The following is an 18538-nucleotide window of genomic DNA, read 5'->3' as shown; positions in this document are numbered from 1 at the left end:
AACATTGCTAAAATGTCAGTTTTTTTATATTTTAAAAACAGGAATTAGATATTAGGTTATACACATTGCTAAAATGTCAGTTTTTTTTGTATATTTTAAAAACAGGAATTAGATATTAGGTTATAAACATTGCTAAAATGTACTTTTTTTGTATATTTTTAAACAGGAATTAGATATTAGGTTATAAACATTGCTAAAATGTCAGTTTTTTTTTGTATATTTTAAAAACAGGAATTAGATATTAGGTTATAAACATTGCTAAAATGTCAGTTTTTTTGTATATTTTAAAAACAGGAATTAGATATTAGGTTATAAACATTGCTAAAATGTCAGTTTTTTGTATATTTTACAAACAGGAATTAGATATTAGGTTATAAACATTGCTAAAATGTCAGGTTTTTTTGTATATTTTAAAAACAGGAATTAGATATTAGGTTATAAACATTGCTAAAATGTCAGTTTTTTTGTATATTTTAAAAACAAAGAATTAGATATTAGGTTATAAACATTGCTAAAATGTACGTTTTTTTTGTATATTTTAAAAACAGGAATTAGATATTAGGTTATAAACATTGCTAAAATGTCAGTTTTTTTGTATATTTTAAAAACAGGAATTAGATATTAGGTTATAAACATTGCTAAAATGTCAGTTTTTTTGTATATTTTAAAAACAGGAATTAGATATTAGGTTATAAACATTGCTAAAATGTCAGTTTTTTTGTATATTTTAAAAACAAAGAATTAGATATTAGGTTATAAACATTGCTAAAATATCAGTTTTTTTGTATATTTTAAAACAGGAATTAGATATTAGGTTATAAACATTGCTAAAATGTCAGTTTTTTTGTATATTTTAAAAACAGGAATTAGATATAAAGTTATAAACATTGCTAAAATGTCAGTTTTTTGTATATTTTAAAAACAGGAATTAGGCATTAGGTTATAAACATTGCTAAAATGTCAGTTTTTTTGTATATTTTAAAAACAGGAATTAGATATTAGGTTATAAACATTGCTAAAATGTACGTTTTTTAATATTTTAAAAACAGGAATTAGATATTAGGTTATAAATATTGATACAATTTCAGGTATTTTTGTATATTTTAAAAACAGGAATTAGATATTAGGTTATACACATTTCTACAATGTCAGTTTTTTGTATATTTTAAAAACAGGAATTAGATATTAGGTTATAAACATTGCTAAAATGTACGTTTTTTTGTATATTTTAAAAACAAGAATTAGATATTAGGTTATAAACATTGCTAAAATATCAGTTTTTTTGTATATTTTAAAAACAGGAATTAGATATTAGGTTATAAACATTGCTAAAATGTCAGTTTTTTGTATATTTTAAAACAGGAATAAGTTATTAGGTTATAAACATTGCTAAAATGTCAGTTTTTTTGTATATTTTAAAAACAGGAATTAGATATTAGGTTACAAATATTGATACAATTTCAGGTATTTTTGTATATTTTAAAAACAGGCATTAGATATTAGGTTATACACATTGCTACAATGTAAGTTTTTTGTATATTTTAAAAACAGAGATTAGATATTAGGTTATAAACATTGCTAAAATGTCAGTTTTTTATATTTTAAAAACAGGAATTTGATATTAGGTTATAAACATTGCTAAAATGTCAGTTTTTTTTGTATATTTTAAAAACAGGAATTAGATATTAGGTTATAAACATTGCTAAAACGTCAGTTTTTTATATTTTAAAAACAGGAATTAGATATTAGGTTATAAACATTGCTAAAATGTCAGTTTTTTTGTATATTTTAAAAACAGGAATAAGATATTAGGTTATAAACATTGCTAAAATGTCAGTTTTTTTGTATATTTTAAAAACAGGAATTAGGTATTAGGTTATAAACATTGCTAAAATGTCAGTTTTTTTTGTATATTTTAAAAACAGGAATTAGATATTAGGTTATAAACATTGCTAAAATGTACGTTTTTTTGTATATTTTAAAACAGGAATTCGATATTAGGTTATAAACATTGCTAAAATGTCAGTTTTTTTGTATATTTTAAAAACAGGAATTAGATATTAGGTTATAAACATTGCTAAAATGTCAGTTTTTTTGTATATTTTAAAAACAGGAATTAGATATTAGGTTATAAACATTGCTAAAATGTCAGTTTTTTGTATATTTTACAAACAGGAATTAGATATTAGGTTATAAACATTGCTAAAATGTCAGGTTTTTTTGTATATTTTAAAAACAGGAATTAGATATTAGGTTATAAACATTGCTAAAATGTCAGTTTTTTTGTATATTTTAAAAACAAAGAATTAGATATTAGGTTATAAACATTGCTAAAATGTCAGTTTTTTTTGTATATTTTAAAAACAGGAATTAGATATTAGGTTATAAACATTGCTAAAATGTCAGTTTTTTTGTATATTTTAAAAACAGGAATTAGATATTAGGTTATAAACATTGCTAAAATGTCAGTTTTTTTTGTATATTTTAAAAACAGGAATTAGATATTAGGTTATAAACATTGCTAAAATGTCAGTTTTTTTGTATATTTTAAAAACAGGAATTAGATATTAGGTTATAAACATTGCTAAAATGTCAGTTTTTTTGTATATTTTAAAACAGGAATTAGATATTAGGTTATAAACATTGCTAAAATGTCAGTTTTTTGTATATTTTAAAACAGGAATTAGATATTAGGTTATAAACATTGCTTAAATGTCAGTTTTTTTGTATATTTTAAAAACAAGAATTAGATATTAGGTTATAAACATTGCTAAAATGTCAGTTTTTTTATATTTTAAAAACAGGAATTAGATATTAGGTTATACACATTGCTAAAATGTCAGTTTTTTTTGTATATTTTAAAAACAGGAATTAGATATTAGGTTATAAACATTGCTAAAATGTACTTTTTTTGTATATTTTAAAACAGGAATTAGATATTAGGTTATAAACATTGCTAAAATGTCAGTTTTTTTTGTATATTTTAAAAACAGGAATTAGATATTAGGTTATAAACATTGCTAAAATGTCAGTTTTTTTGTATATTTTAAAAACAGGAATTAGATATTAGGTTATAAACATTGCTAAAATGTCAGTTTTTTGTATATTTTACAAACAGGAATTAGATATTAGGTTATAAACATTGCTAAAATGTCAGGTTTTTTTGTATATTTTAAAAACAGGAATTAGATATTAGGTTATAAACATTGCTAAAATGTCAGTTTTTTTGTATATTTTAAAAACAAAGAATTAGATATTAGGTTATAAACATTGCTAAAATGTCAGTTTTTTTTGTATATTTTAAAAACAGGAATTAGATATTAGGTTATAAACATTGCTAAAATGTCAGTTTTTTTGTATATTTTAAAAACAGGAATTAGATATTAGGTTATAAACATTGCTAAAATGTCAGTTTTTTTGTATATTTTAAAAACAGGAATTAGATATTAGGTTATAAACATTGCTAAAATGTCAGTTTTTTTGTATATTTTAAAAACAAAGAATTAGATATTAGGTTATAAACATTGCTAAAATATCAGTTTTTTTGTATATTTTAAAACAGGAATTAGATATTAGGTTATAAACATTGCTAAAATGTCAGTTTTTTGTATATTTTAAAACAGGAATTAGATATTAGGTTACAAATATTGATACAATTTCAGGTATTTTTGTATATTTTAAAACAGGAATAAGTTATTAGGTTATAAACATTGCTAAAATGTCAGTTTTTTTATATTTTAAAAACAGGAATTAGATATTAGGTTATACACATTGCTAAAATGTCAGTTTTTTTGTATATTTTAAAAACAGGAATTAGATATTAGGTTATAAATATTGATAAAATTTCAGGTATTTTTGTATATTTTAAAAACAGGCATTAGATATTAGGTTATAAACATTGCTACAATCTCAGTTTTTTTGTATATTTTAAAAACAGGAATTAGATATTAGGTTATAAACATTGCAAAAATGTCAGTTTTTTTGTATATTTTAAAAACAGGAATTAGATATTAGGTTATAAACATTGCTAAAATGTCAGTTTTTTGTATATTTTAAAAACAGGAATTAGATATTAGGTTATAAATATTGATAAAATGTCGTTTTTTTATATTTTACGGGGCTTTAGGAAGTATAATATAAGACCAATCCTAATTTGAAGATCTAAATATTTCGGATTTGCATTAAATTATAACGATAGCTAATCGACATAAAACAAACAAGATTTTGAGGATTTAAATTTCTTCTAAAGTCCGCATTAAATTTTAGAATATTCTAGAATCAAAATGATGTAGTGGATTTTGATCAAATTTGGAATTAGAATTTTAGACATAAGATTTACTAGCCTTATATAGATTTCAAATCTACATTAACTAAACCGATGTTAAATTCTGCCTCAGCGTTGTCAATTCCCCTTCTCTTTTCTCGTAATCTGGGTTTCTCAAGAAAAAGAGAAATAACCCATCGGTGTCCTTAGCAATCTGCGTTATTCTCCCTTGTTTCCTTACACAACAAAACCTCGTTGTAATTTACAAAGCGTTGCAAAATGATTTTTTTCGACAACAAACAAAATAAAAATGGCTGACCTGTTTACGAAAAAAAAAACGCGTTTTAATTAACTTCATTTCGTAAATAAATTATTTTTTTCGGAGTTTTAATTCATTTAATAAAGGAACACTTTTCATTTTATGTTTTTATTAACAGATTGCATGTACCCATGCGTATATATGTAGAGTGTGTGTATGTACAAGTATGTACGTCAGTGCGTGTATATATCTACATGTATATGTATGCATTTGACAGGTGCATATGCATTTTAGTGGTGGTAACTTAGCGATATAGGAGGAACAAAAATAACTAATAAAATACTTGTATAGATTAACAATTAATATTTATTCTCCGATTAGAAGTGAAGAAAACAAGTATCATTAGTCCAAAAACGTCTTAGTGCGAAAGAGGTTTGTACCACGTGTTAATCAATTATTATCTCTGCCTGGAATGTCCCCAAACACATAACTCTACATTCGGAATCCTTTTGAGACAAGCAAGATAACAAAGGCAAAGAATTACTCTCCTTTTAATAATTTTTCTATAGGTGAATCTGCTTCATCTAACAGGTAATTTATGTATATCTTCACGTGAGTATGTATGCGTGATAGTGTGTATCTACAAGTGTGTGTGTGTGTAAGTATCTGCATGGATATGTATGTGCGTTAGTGTGCATATGTATTTGTGTGTATGTGCATACGTAACAATCGGTAACATGTGTTGCTCAAAGATTGTGTTCATCTAAAATGTGCAACACAGGTAACGCTACTTTCTAAGTCTCTTCCGGGCAAACAAGACGATAAAGGCAGACAGTTACTTTACTTTTAATATATTTTCTAAATGAAAATCTATCACATTTAACAGTTAAAAAACATGTGTGTGTACACGTGTAATCATGTATATCTGCGAGCATGTGTATCTGCATGTATGTGTGTATATGTGTACGCGTGTTCACGCGTACTTATGGCAACAAAGAGAAGAAACTACTTACGTGTCGGATACTCGCAAGAAAGGATCAGTCTGGATTTGTTCAATGTTTGTATTATCACAGAGGATTCGAGAGAAAGTCACACTTCGAATTGATTCCAGTTCGTCTAATACAAATGAAAAAGAAAAATACTTCAACTAAAATGTTTCACGCTTGATTATAAAGTATAAAAATTAATTTGGTTCTTTTTGCACACTTCTCTTACATAATGAAAAAGATTCTCATAGCATTTTAGCTGACAAGTTAAGTTTTGCTTCTTACTAGCCAATTTTCATTTGTCATTGTTGTATCATGTTATTAGCAATATACTACATGAAAATATATTTAAAAAATAATTAGTCCGTCTCAAACGGCTAGTAATATTAAACATATAAAATCAATCACCCTAAAAAATAAAAAATCAGAAGAATATAATAGTAGTGTAATGTTGTGACCCTTTGGGCTTTGATCATAGCGTAGCATCTGTAATAACTGTGGTAAGCAGGGCCAAAACATTTATTATTATTATTATTATTATTATTATTATTATTATTATTATTGTTGTTGTTGTTGTTGTTGTTGTTAATTGATTCGAGCGACAGCGGGTCGCTGGATCAATTATTATGTTTAGAAAAATAAACAATTAAATTGGGAAAAATGATAGGCATATAATATAATAATATCAGTAAAGGAATGTGCAAATAGAAAATAGATGTAAACATTATTTTTGGTTTGCATAAACAAATAACTAGATTGAGTTTACACAGGCTGTTGGTTTGAGACACGTAATAGGGCACGTTATGAAATGTAGATTTTGGGAGATTCTAGGATCATGAAAATAAATATTCGTAAATAATTCAGGCATGTGTTGTGCTATGTACATATGTTAAAAAGAAGTATTTGTCTACAACTGTTTCGATACATCCACGTCAATCGTTTCCTATTAGAACTGTTGCATAAATGTTAAAATATACGCACTAGATGATCAACTAAATGATACGACATATATACATACACGCATTTACACGTACACGAATATACAGATAAAATATAAAACGCAACTATTCAAAGTGTATGTCATCATATTCACATACACATTATACAACAGGCCTCTTTTTAGAGCCCCATAATATAATAGGAGTTATATACCTTACAAAGACATTTTTTATTTAGGGAGGTCGATTTCTTTGATTATTTCAGCCAGGATTTCATTTGATATCTTACTTCACGTTTCAAACTTTGAGCAGTGGTAGGATGAAGTAGTATTTTCTTTTGCACATGATATTCTGGCCAAATTATTAACCCTGTTACTGTTCTATTTTTTTCGATGCTGTAAATGGTGAATGTAGGGGCTATGACATTTTTATTAACACCTGATTGCTCATCTGATTGGCCTCTGCCATGGAGTGAGAGATAGGAAGGTTTATACGATTGTTTTCCTCTTTCCGTCTGGTGTATAAACAAGCTTTGGGTTACTTTTCATCCTAGTATTTATTTCTTTTACTCGTATTTTTAATATGAGATTCTCATTGTCTGCGGCTTATAACTTTTATATTAAAGATGACATCTATTAACAGAGTGCGTGTCTCAGTATGCAACCGGAAGGGAGTGTATGCTTGATGGCTTGATGAGACAGCACACCATTGTTTTTTTTGTTTTTTTTAAAAGAAAAACATCCTTACTTTAAAGTTTCTGAATAACTTCTAAAGAAAAAAACCAAAGACACTCGGGGATAGTGTCTTATAGGCAATCAAGTTTCTCTCTCTCTTTTTGTTTGTACAAAGAAGTCACGACTTATCAAGGCCCAGAGGCTACTCGATAATAAAGGTAAAAGAGTGTACAGTAGTCAATGGGACAATATAGTAATCATTATTAGTGGAACTTTGATAAATTGTGTTACTTAACGGCCTATAAAGAACTTGTTTCCGTTGGGCTTGAAGACGATCATATTGTAGTCAACTGGAAAACGGAATAGAGTTCTACAGGTGTGCAGTTCTAAGAAATGGAATCTACATTTAGGTTTAGGCACAGATATATTGTAGTTTTTAAAATGTTCAAACGAAACAAGATTTTTTAAAAGTATCTAGATACTAATTCTAGGACATGACCTAATGTAAGATCGTCGGTTTCTGATAAACACCGGGGAAAAAGCTGATACGAATGCTACCAGACGATGAATTCAAAATACTGAAAATGTTGAAAATAAAACGTTAACATAAGATAAGGCATACCGTAAAATTAATTATATGAAAGAACTTTCTTTCTTTTTTCTTTTTTTAATTTATATTCATTTTTTTGGGGAGAGGATGGGCAAATATTTTAAAGAAATATGTTGTCCTTTTTAAGAATAATAGACGGATAAAACTACAATGAAAATCGAATGTTTTGTATGAGAGTTTTTTTATGGAAACAACTATGATCGAAAACACTTTTCTTTTTATATCAAGAAAAAGTATTAAAACAGTGGTTAAAGGGTTGGGGTTTGGGTGGATTTCCATTGTTTTACATTTTATATTTGTGCATTTTTATGCAAATTTTTTCTATTATTGTGTCTGTCACTCATTTTATGGAGACTTTCACACTTTTTGCATTTCTTATTCCTGGCTATGCGACTTCTTTCCTGACAGAAAAAAAAGCACTCCTTCAGGAGACTTAATAATTTCGCACAGCGTGCTATAGTTAATCTTCATTTCTAAAACATTTTTTCTTTAAATTTATTGTCTGTTGACAGGTGATCTTGAGCTATTTTTTTGGCAAGTTATCGTAAGCTGCCGGAAGATGCCGACGCGAACATGGTTTGGGTTCTGCATAAGTACTAAAACTAAAATGACATCAATGCATCCCGGACAACCTCGCGTATATAGATGAGAATGCATTTCGAATGATCGACGACGAAGCGTCTATACAATAGTATTGATGCTGACACTAGTGAGAGCAGTTGTACGATAGAAAAAAAAGTATGCTTGGTTCTTACCTGTTGAGAAACCAAAACGTCCACCATTTTCGTACCAAAACCTGTCACCGAATTTCAATGCCTGAGATTGTCTTCCAATGAGGCAAGCAAAGGTGGGTCCTACTCGACCGCCATCAACGTGCATTTCTGATACAGCGCCGCTCCACAAATCAATATCCTCAACATCTCTATAGTAAGACAACAAAAGATGTAGCGATAAAAACTCTGTGACAATCAGATTCTACGCTTAGTTGATTGGTTGGTTGTTTTTGTTTTACGGCATATCAACCCTTGTCGGGTTATTTAATGCCGAATCCAAAGATTTTGAAGAAAGATTTTTTTAATAGAATATATTTGTTGTTTTCACGTCAGTTTCTATTTAACCCATAGTTGGGACCCTAACAGGTACTACCACTCTGGGTCAGAGTGGACCTGGGAGCAATGGTAATTAAAGGGTGGCTCCACCCCCCCCCCCCAAACCCACAAGCTGGGGCCTCACCACTGGATATAGTTTAAGGTCATATCTAGGACCCCCATTGAGGGACTTTTACCCTCTGCAGGGGGGGGGGGCAGTCGGCGTATTCTAATTCCCCACCGACAGGGCCGTCTACGCTTAGTAGGAATTTGACGTTGTAAATTTTATTGTTTACATTTCCTTTTAATTTTATTGCGTTTGATTTATTAAGTTTTTTGATTTTGATAGCCACATTTTGGGAAAAAATGAAACGAGAACGTCTTGAAGATGCTGCTATTCGCAAAAATATAATGACACAACAAAGTACCGCCGTCTCCATCCGACTCGCAGCAAAATCTCACCCCTTCATTGTAGAGGTCCATAGATTCTGAACGATTTTCAGCTCCAATAGCTTCTATTCTTGGATCACTTTTCTGTGGAATTTCCTCCATGCCCCTTGTTTCCTCGACCGCAATAATATGTAATGTGGACAAATATTTTGCTAGCCAACTCTCTATTAAGCTTACTCTACTATGAAGCATGACCCTTTTTTATATAGGCATCACCACTTATCAAGGCCTTGAGGCCACTCGAGGATAAGGGTTAAAGAGTGTACAGTAGAAATTGGGCAATATAATAATCGTTAGTAATGTAAATTTTGTAAACTTTTATGGAAACTTGTTTACGTTAGACTTGAAGACAACCATATTGTAATCAGCTGGAAAGCAGGAAAGCGGAAGACAATTCCATAGGCGTGCAGTTCTAAGAAAGAAGCTTTGCTCGTGGAATCTACGTTTAGGTTTAGGTGCAGATAAAGAGTGGGGGAAATTAGTGATCGTAATTTCTGCTAGACGGGTGTTTCTTGTGAAAGTTTGGCGAGGGGGGACCATAGACTGGAGCTCAGTCGATCACTTGCCATGAAAATAACGATAAAGCAGAGACAAACTCGCAACATCTCTTCTGTGAGAAAGAGGTTGCAGGGAAGAGAAAAGGACATCCTCTACGAGGCTACGAAGTCTATTTTGAACTCTGTCAAGGAAGAATAATTCCTTTCTAACAACTCCTGCCCAGATGTGGCAACAGTACTCTATCCTTGGACGTACCTGGCACTTATATAGATAGAGAATTGCATCAGCAATGAGATATCTATTGGATCGATAGAAGGATCCGACCATTTTTCCAGCGGCTTTGGCAACGGATTTAATGTATGTGTTCCACTTAAGATCAGGAGTAAAAGTCAAGCCCAGAAGCTTGTCAAAACATGAGGCCTCCTCAAGACGAGAACCATTCATTTCAATTGATGCTAGATGGGGATCAGAGCGTTGATGATGTAAAGATAAAACCTTGGTTTTTGATGCATTAAAAGTAACCAGCCCCATTGTACCACATGCTCAAAATCAGAGGAGAGAAAATCAGAAAGAACTTGGTCGTTTACGGTCTTAGATGTGCTACCATAGATAGCAGTGTCATCAGCATGTCTAAAAATGAAGTAAGAATGTGATTTGAAAGATCATTAATGTAGATCAGGAAGAGAGTTGGGTCCAGGATGGAACCCTGAGGGACTCCAGCATTAATACTGAGAGGTTCTGATTTCTGCCCATCAACTACTACTCTTATGAACCTATCAGAGAGAAATGATTTAATAATTGAGAAGACATTTCCAGCTATACCATAGCTGGAGATCTTGTGAAGTAAACCTTTATGCCATACTCTATGAAAGGCCTTTGATATGTCAAGAGCAATTGCCCTAGAAAGGAAGCCTCCGTCGAGAGATTCGCTAATCCTATGAGATATAAATTATTAATCAGTGACAATTTGGCTTGTTTGGCTTGGATAAAAAAATCCAACTACTAAATATAGAATCATTATACAGCATATTATCTGTGTAACATATTTTGTTTAATGGTTTATTGTATAGAGAAAAAGTTTACTTACGCGTAAATCTGTTCGAGAAGGGTTTGAACCTCATTGTCATGATCGACAAGGGTGGTGAAGTTTTCAGGTACACTCAATCCGCACCATTGGCGCCAGTTGACATAAGTTGGAAGTCCGTGATCCCGTCCCGTTTGGATATTGCCAGCAGCCAAGTCCCATCCGTTTCCGGGAGAAAGTTCAGCAAATTTATTCGTTAATTCATCACTCATCAACCTTAAATAAGAAAATGTAATTCACACATATGGAAGTCAGTACTTAATTGCGCAGACATGCTTATACTCAAACATGACACAGGCGGCCTTATACACATATAGAGAACTTGAATACCTGTGAAGAGAACTTGAATCCCTACTAGATACTGTCCTCAAGTGTCTAAGGTCTCTCTGTACAGGGGTTTGCTAGAACAACCTGGTATGTGGATACTTTTCCTAGAAGTAAATCCTGACCAAATATTCAAAATCACATAGTATTCGCTGCCCAAAATAAGATCTCCTTACTATGGTAAACTTACATTAGCTTTTATGAGGAATGTTGCACTTTCTTCAAGTGATGTTACCTCAAGTAACAGCACGAAACTGGATACTCCACCAGACTAGATAAATTCTTGTCTTGCAATCCAGTAAGACCAACAGACCAAAACAAAAGATAAACTACAATATATGAAAATGGCCAAGATCAAAGTGTAGTATCTGTTCCGACAGATGCTGCACTTAAGATAATTTGTACCAGTCAATGGAGGGGAAACCCTCTATACTGGGACAATTATTATTTTTGGTAACCAGAGTGCCCCCTTTTTGCCTACTTTTAGGGGAGCTGGTTTTTACCTCACATTAAAAACGGCCTTGTGCCTAATTTGCTCAGTGGGGGAGCAAATAAATACCATCTGTTCTTCAGATGCGGCACTTCCATTTCTCGTTCTCTTTCAGTGGAGGAGAAATCCTTCACGACTGAGACAATTTTTATTTTTGTACCTTTTCTCCACGTTAAAAAACGACCCTAGTGTCTAACTCTGTCCCGTGGGGAGGCATTGTAAATAGGTACAATATATGAAAATGGTTAATTGGGGAGAAAAAAAGTGTTCTCAATTTCTTTACCAACTCAGTGTTTGAGAGATAAAGAACTTTAATGAAACATTTGAATATCTATGTATCTTATATAGAGTTCAAGTGTTAGCCCCAGGTAGTGAGCCCCTTGATTTCTGAGAACGTCTGCTGAATTAAAAAACATATTATTTATACATGCTAATGCACACACATAATAATAAATAATTAAAAGAGAGGTATCTTAACATATTACTGCAGCTTATTATTATTGCTATTGTCTATTATTATACTAAGTCTGAGTAAAGTTGACTTATGCGTTAATTAGTTTTAACTCTTAGTAAAGAGGTAGAGAGTCTGCGAGAGAAAGAGAAAGGGGGAAATGGAATATAGCGAGCAGGAAGAGACTAATTAGTAGACTTTTTAGATATAAATATTTTTTAATATAAAGCTATTGTAATTTTTAAACTAATAGCTATTATTTAAATTACCTTGCACTAAAATTAATGAATATAATATTACCGAAATTGTTTTGGTAATTTAATTTTTTAAATTTCAATGTACAGGAAAATAGGACAATAAAATTACAAATGAATAACGCTAAACATTAATTTATTATTACTGTGGGGACTCACACATGCACTAAAGATAAACTCTTCTAAAATATATAAATTATAAATTAACTGAGAGTTACGACTCTTAGGTGTGGTCGGTGTACTTTCGTAGTCCGCTATATTGGCGTTACTTACTATGACGGTTGCTCTTTGTGTTTTTCTTTCAATATAGTTTACCTTTGGTTACTCATCTCTGTGTCCGTGTTTCCCTTAATGACCCCCCAGGGTCACAACAATTATAAACAGTTTAAAAATAGTTATTTGCCTTAGGCATTCAAATAGATGTGCTTGAGTATTTGATTTCGACTATTTATACAGTGTGAGGAGTTATGTTTGAAACCTATAGCAATTTAATCTCAGAAAAAAAATATTGTTGGATACGAGACAAGGTAAAAAGTATAAATAATAGTGATGGGACGATTCCAATATTTTTCCCGATTCCGATACAATTACCAATTCCGTACTAAATTCCAGTTACCGATACAATTAGCGATTTCGATTCTTTATAAATCTCTAAATAATAAACTAAAAATATATATAAACTATAAAAGTGTTATTTCGTCCCGATTACAATGTCTCTGTTTGAGAAAATATAGGGACATTTAAGATGTGTCTTTACAACACATCTTAAATGTCCCTGTATTTTCTACAAACGTAAAAACACACTTGTGAGGGGGTGATCTAGAGATTTTAGTCTCACTGGAAGTTTAAATCAGTAAATATTTATTATTTTATTATTACTACAAGCAGTGGAAGATATTTCTTAAACCAAAATAAAATAAAAAAGATAATTTAAGGAATCGGTTTTGGCATCGGAAATAGGCTCTAAATTTCCCGATTTCGATTAATCGTCAGAACACTAATAAATAATAATATGGAAAGATTTGAACCATTTCGAATCATAAATCATTTATTTACCAATGTAATGTCTCGAATCATGGTGTTATGTTCTTTGAATTTTCGAGGTATACCTCATCTTTAGAAAGAAGAAAAATATGCACAACCACTTAGTAGGGCTGTGTTTATGCTAGAAGCCTGTAGCATTATGGTAGATGCCTGTAGCATTCGGTTTGCAGAGAACCAGAGATCATTGTTTAAGTGTGAGTCGGTATTTATGTTTGATAAGCAAAACTAGTGTTATAATATTTTATCAATAATAATTATATGTATATTATGTGTATCACTTAGATGTAATTCTAATTTGTTAAAATTATTTATTACTAGCGGGACCTGTGGAAATTCCACAGAGGACTCATTCATATGTAATATATTGATGTTGGCATTCTGTAGATGTTCAGTGTAAATGGAGACGATCTGATATTATTGTAGCTTTTTTTGTTAAACTGCAAAAGTATTTATCTAAGCTAGCAGGGACGCCCGGCGTAGCCCGGTAGTAAATTACGCTTAAATGTGATATTTTAATTTTTGTAGATTTCGTATATAATATATATCCATATGACTTGGGTGCATCAGTTTGAATCGAATACGAAACCAGAACTTATGAAATATATATATATATATATATATATATATATATATATATATATATATATATATATATATATATATATAACTTGAGTTTCTTTCTGTTATAATCGAAACCGAAGCTAAAACTTATGAAGAAGCCTTGGTAAAATTATTTATTAAAAAAAAAAAAATAGATTACCGGAATGCCATCAGCTATACTCGAAACCGAAACCAAAACTTATGAAGAATTTTAGAAAAAATTATTTATAACAAAATAAATAACTTGGCTGCCATCAGCTATAATCGGGACCGAAACCAAAACTTATGAAGGATTTTTGCTAAAATTATTTATTACAAGAAATGGAAGTTCATAACAATTAAACGACAATCACTCGGATGTAAGCGTGACACAGAAAATAAATAACACAGGTTATCCTTATCTTTTGCTAATAGTTTTATTAAAAACAATAATAATGAAAGAGAACTCTATGGTTCTATCGGTCATATGAAAAAGAAAAAAAATGAGTTAACTGACGAAAGCAAGTCCCAGTGCCTTCTGCAAGAGCATATATACCATATGTAATGTATCAAAATAGTTACCTCCCCTTGGTTAGCAGCCATAATGGCCTAAATGTGTACACTTTCACTGTTAGGTAAATAACGTACGAACACACGCACACTCATGGCTGTCCAACAGCTGATTTAATATTTTTAATTCTTCCTTTGAAGATTGTAATGCTGCGTATGGAGCAGCCAAACCAGCTGCCAAAATTGCCATGGTTTGGCTACCCCTTACCCAGTGTTGTATCAAACGATTAGACGCGTTCTAAACAGAATCAGCGCCTTTAGCAACGCGTTCATTAGTAATAAGCGTTTTTTGAAAGAGGACCGTACGGTCCTTGTAAGCGTTAAAGACTTAAACAACACTAAGCCGTTTGATCGGATTACAAGTGTGATGAATGAAAAATAAACTGTAGCGTTTATACATTTAGAATTTATATATCTTAAAGATGTGAGCTATATTATAAAAATGTATGTAATTTGAATTGTTTTTTTTTTTTTACTGAAGATAATACATCCAGATTATATGCGTATTTAATTATTTACAATTATTTCTATTATTTGAAAAAATGATAATGCATATAATTTTATTTAAAAAATTTTTTTTTACTGAAGTTCATCACATATGGATTTCAGGTATATTTGATTAAATATCGATTATTAATTGAAAATGTGTGAATTGCCTCTGTTCGTGAAACAGTACATCGAAGTGAGAAAAGGATGACCTGGACCAGTTTGTAGGTGAGAATTACCTGTTTGAAAAGCCACAAGTGAGATTGTTTTATAGATTACTAGCTTGGGTGGCCGGCGTTGCCCGGGTGTTTGGAGGTGTGTGTTGAGCAAAAAAAAACAAAAAAACAAAGTGCAGGCATGCTCGAACTCGTGACGCGAAGGCGAAAGAGATAGTGAAAAAAAAAAACTGACGTCTTACCGCTACGCCATGACGCGACCGGAAGTTCGGAACATTGAAATTAAGTAAAGTAATTGCAACCGATACGATGACTTTCAAAAAATGGCGACGCAAAAAAACAAAACAAAACAAAACAAAAACAATAAAAAACTACACTTCTTGTAGAAAACTGCCCAGTTGAGAGTGACTAATGTTTTTAGAAATTGTTTGATATTTGTCGTCCAAAGGGCCCAGCTTAAAAACGATACCGATCTCGTGAAAATCCATCGCCTGTGTCCAAAGTTTTAGGCATACATACATACATACATACATACATACATACATACATTTAAACAGACAGAGGAGATTTATATTATAGAAGATTATTTGAAGTCGCTCTGTAAGAAGAAGAAGAACAACAACAACAAGAGTAGAACAAGTATACGAAGAATAACGAAAAAAAATAGAAACGAAAGAAGGAAAAAAGAAAATAACAAAAGAAGAAGAAAAAGGAGGAAGATGTGAGCTGCGGATACTGACCTGTCAATCATCTGACTCAAGTCACTTGTTAAGCCTTGGAAAATAAGTGTCGGTCCATCGCTTCCCTCGTAGAAAGTATCAGGATTGAAGAAAATTGAACTCAATGCATATTCTATGTCTCCAATTGTGATGGTGGATCGAACTGCAGAATGGCTGCTAAAGACACCGGCGGCGGCGAAACTGTTACGGGTGTTAGGATTGATGTTGCGTGCGTACCGGGTAGTTCCATTGAAGAGAGGTTTTAAGTTGAAAAGCTCCATATTATTATTACCTAAAATTTTCGGTAAGTATTCCCCATAGGAAATATGTTGTATTTCGGCAATCACAATACGCCTGGCCTCTTGGAATATAATCTCATCTGTCCAGTTAGTATGAGCGGCACTTAGGGCATCGGCAATACGGTTGTGTTCACGGAAGAAAATAGTGTGAAATGCCATCAAAACCGGTCCAAAATTTACACGACGGTCACCTGGTAAAAGAAAATAGATATAAAAATAGCGATTCGTTAAATGTACTATTCTCCCATGCATTAAAATATGATAATTTGTTAAACATTAAGCATTGAATTAATTACATTATTTTTTAAAACTTTAACTAGACTCATCGAATTAATTACAATTATATCTCGGCAAAGACTTGTTGAATTAGCACTCATTATAATTGCTAACACAATTAAGCAAGGTAGCGGCTTCTACAATTTATTCGCTTTAATCAGCAAACCCGTAAGATAAAAAAGAATTTGAATTTAGATCCAGGTTAACTACTTTCCAGCACAAAGTATATTGATGATAAAATTTAAAAAGAAAAAAAAAACATTGATTCTATTTCGTAAACGCAGCAAGCATTTTGAATTCTAGCGACAGAGGCCACTGCTCTTCATCAAGGCCAGTCTTTTAATATTAAGGTTAAAACACCCGTCTAGCTGAAACCACTGTCAGTAATTTTCCCCACTTTTTATCTGTGCCTAAATCAAAACTTAGATTCAATAAACAAAGCTTCTTTCTTAGAAGTGCATGCCTGTGGAACTCTCTTCCGTTTGCCTGTTTCCCACCTGACTACAACTTGGATATCTTCAAGTCCAACATAAACAAGTTCCTGATGAACCGTCTCCTTAAGTAAGACACTTTATCAGGTCTCCATTACTAACGATTACTACAATATTGTCCCATTGATTACTGTACACGCAATAACCCTTATACCCGCGTGGCCCCCGGGCATTGATAAGTGGTGACTTTTATGTAAAAAACAAGACTGGTCCCGATAAAGTACGGTGGCCTCTGTCGCCTGATAATATCTTTTTAGATTGAAACAGTAAATTTATTGTAGCGACAAATGATAATTTTGTTTACTTTTGTAATTGAATAAAGTAATATATATATATATATATATATATATATATATATATATATATATATATATAGTGTAGTATAATCATTTTTCAAGTTCCAAATATCAAGTCTTCTCAGTTGATAATTTATTACTTTTCAAAAGGTAATCATTACAGTATTGTTTCGTATTGCGATTAAGAAATCTGCAAAATTATGTTATTGCTACATATTTAGTCACGTACTCATCAGATATTTACTTAAAAAAACAACTTAAAAAAACAATATTGTGGACAACTTACGTTGTTCACGCAGCCGACACAGCCTGCCGTTTCTTTTTGCTTCGAAGATTATATAACAAGATGCAAGTAGTTCAGGCTAGTAAGTTTCAGAAAAGATACCACCCTATTAATGTCTTTTGTTTTTAAGAGAAATAAAACATTTTAATGTAAAATCCTACTAGACTGAAACATTTAGTTCCTTGTGTTCACGCTGGTAATATTTAACAGTTTACTAATCATAAAGGAATATGAATCAATATTAAAGTTAATCTATTATACAAAGGACAATTGTCTGTGTGTAGGTATTTTTGTATAGCCAGTAAAAAGTTGAGCAGTACAAAACAAACACCCATAAGGTTGATATATTTGTGATTAATATCTAAAATATAGAAAACATTAATTATTTGGGGGGTCAATTGAGCTAGGTTTCCTCGGTCGGGAAACGTCAGTTTTTTAAACCTTTTTCAATGTTATCGATTACATAAAAAAGATGGGAATGACTTATATTAATATTCTGTAAGATGCATTTAAACAGGAGAGAGGAATAGGCTGGACAAAGGTGAAAATACAATAAGAGAGAAAGATTAATTGAGAGAGGTAGGGAGATTGGAGTTTTAATGTAAAGATTCTGCGCCCACTAGCCTTGCTAGTAAATCTATGAAAAAGGTAAAATATACAAAAATTTAACATATATAAAATTGCGTTGTAAAATATTTTAAAAAATACATTGTCTAACGGTTATTATTTTTAATAATTCAAATATATATATATATATATATATATATATATATATATATATATATATATATATATATATATATAAGCGAGATAAACACTGATAGAATTCAGATGAAAAATCCTGATAGATATTACTTGAACTAATACTTTCAAGGTGATCCTAGCCAAAAAGTAAAAGCTCAATATTCAAGAATAGAGCAATATATACGTTTGGTGGTTAAATTTTAAA

General features: G+C 31.0%; 1 protein-coding gene across 1 annotated transcript in view; it reads right to left on the bottom strand.

The window, feature by feature from the left end:
- The window catches only part of LOC145278275 (salivary peroxidase/catechol oxidase-like), a 62597-nt gene that overhangs the window by 5675 nt on the left and 38384 nt on the right, over window positions 1-18538 (bottom strand). The window contains exons 10-13 of the mRNA XM_080130568.1: window positions 15966-16434; window positions 10855-11067; window positions 8487-8653; window positions 5537-5639 (exon numbers count right to left, since the gene is read on the bottom strand). Coding sequence (XP_079986694.1) covers window positions 5537-5639; window positions 8487-8653; window positions 10855-11067; window positions 15966-16434 — 952 coding nt within the window. The remainder of the gene's footprint in view (window positions 1-5536; window positions 5640-8486; window positions 8654-10854; window positions 11068-15965; window positions 16435-18538) is intronic.

Source organism: Euprymna scolopes, chromosome 6 (assembly GCF_053919585.1).
Source record: "Euprymna scolopes isolate OS-2025 chromosome 6, ASM5391958v1, whole genome shotgun sequence".
NCBI classification, from domain to species: domain Eukaryota; kingdom Metazoa; phylum Mollusca; class Cephalopoda; order Sepiida; family Sepiolidae; genus Euprymna; species Euprymna scolopes.
Note: the sequence above shows the minus strand (reverse complement) of the source record. Positions and strands in the feature narration are given on the sequence as shown.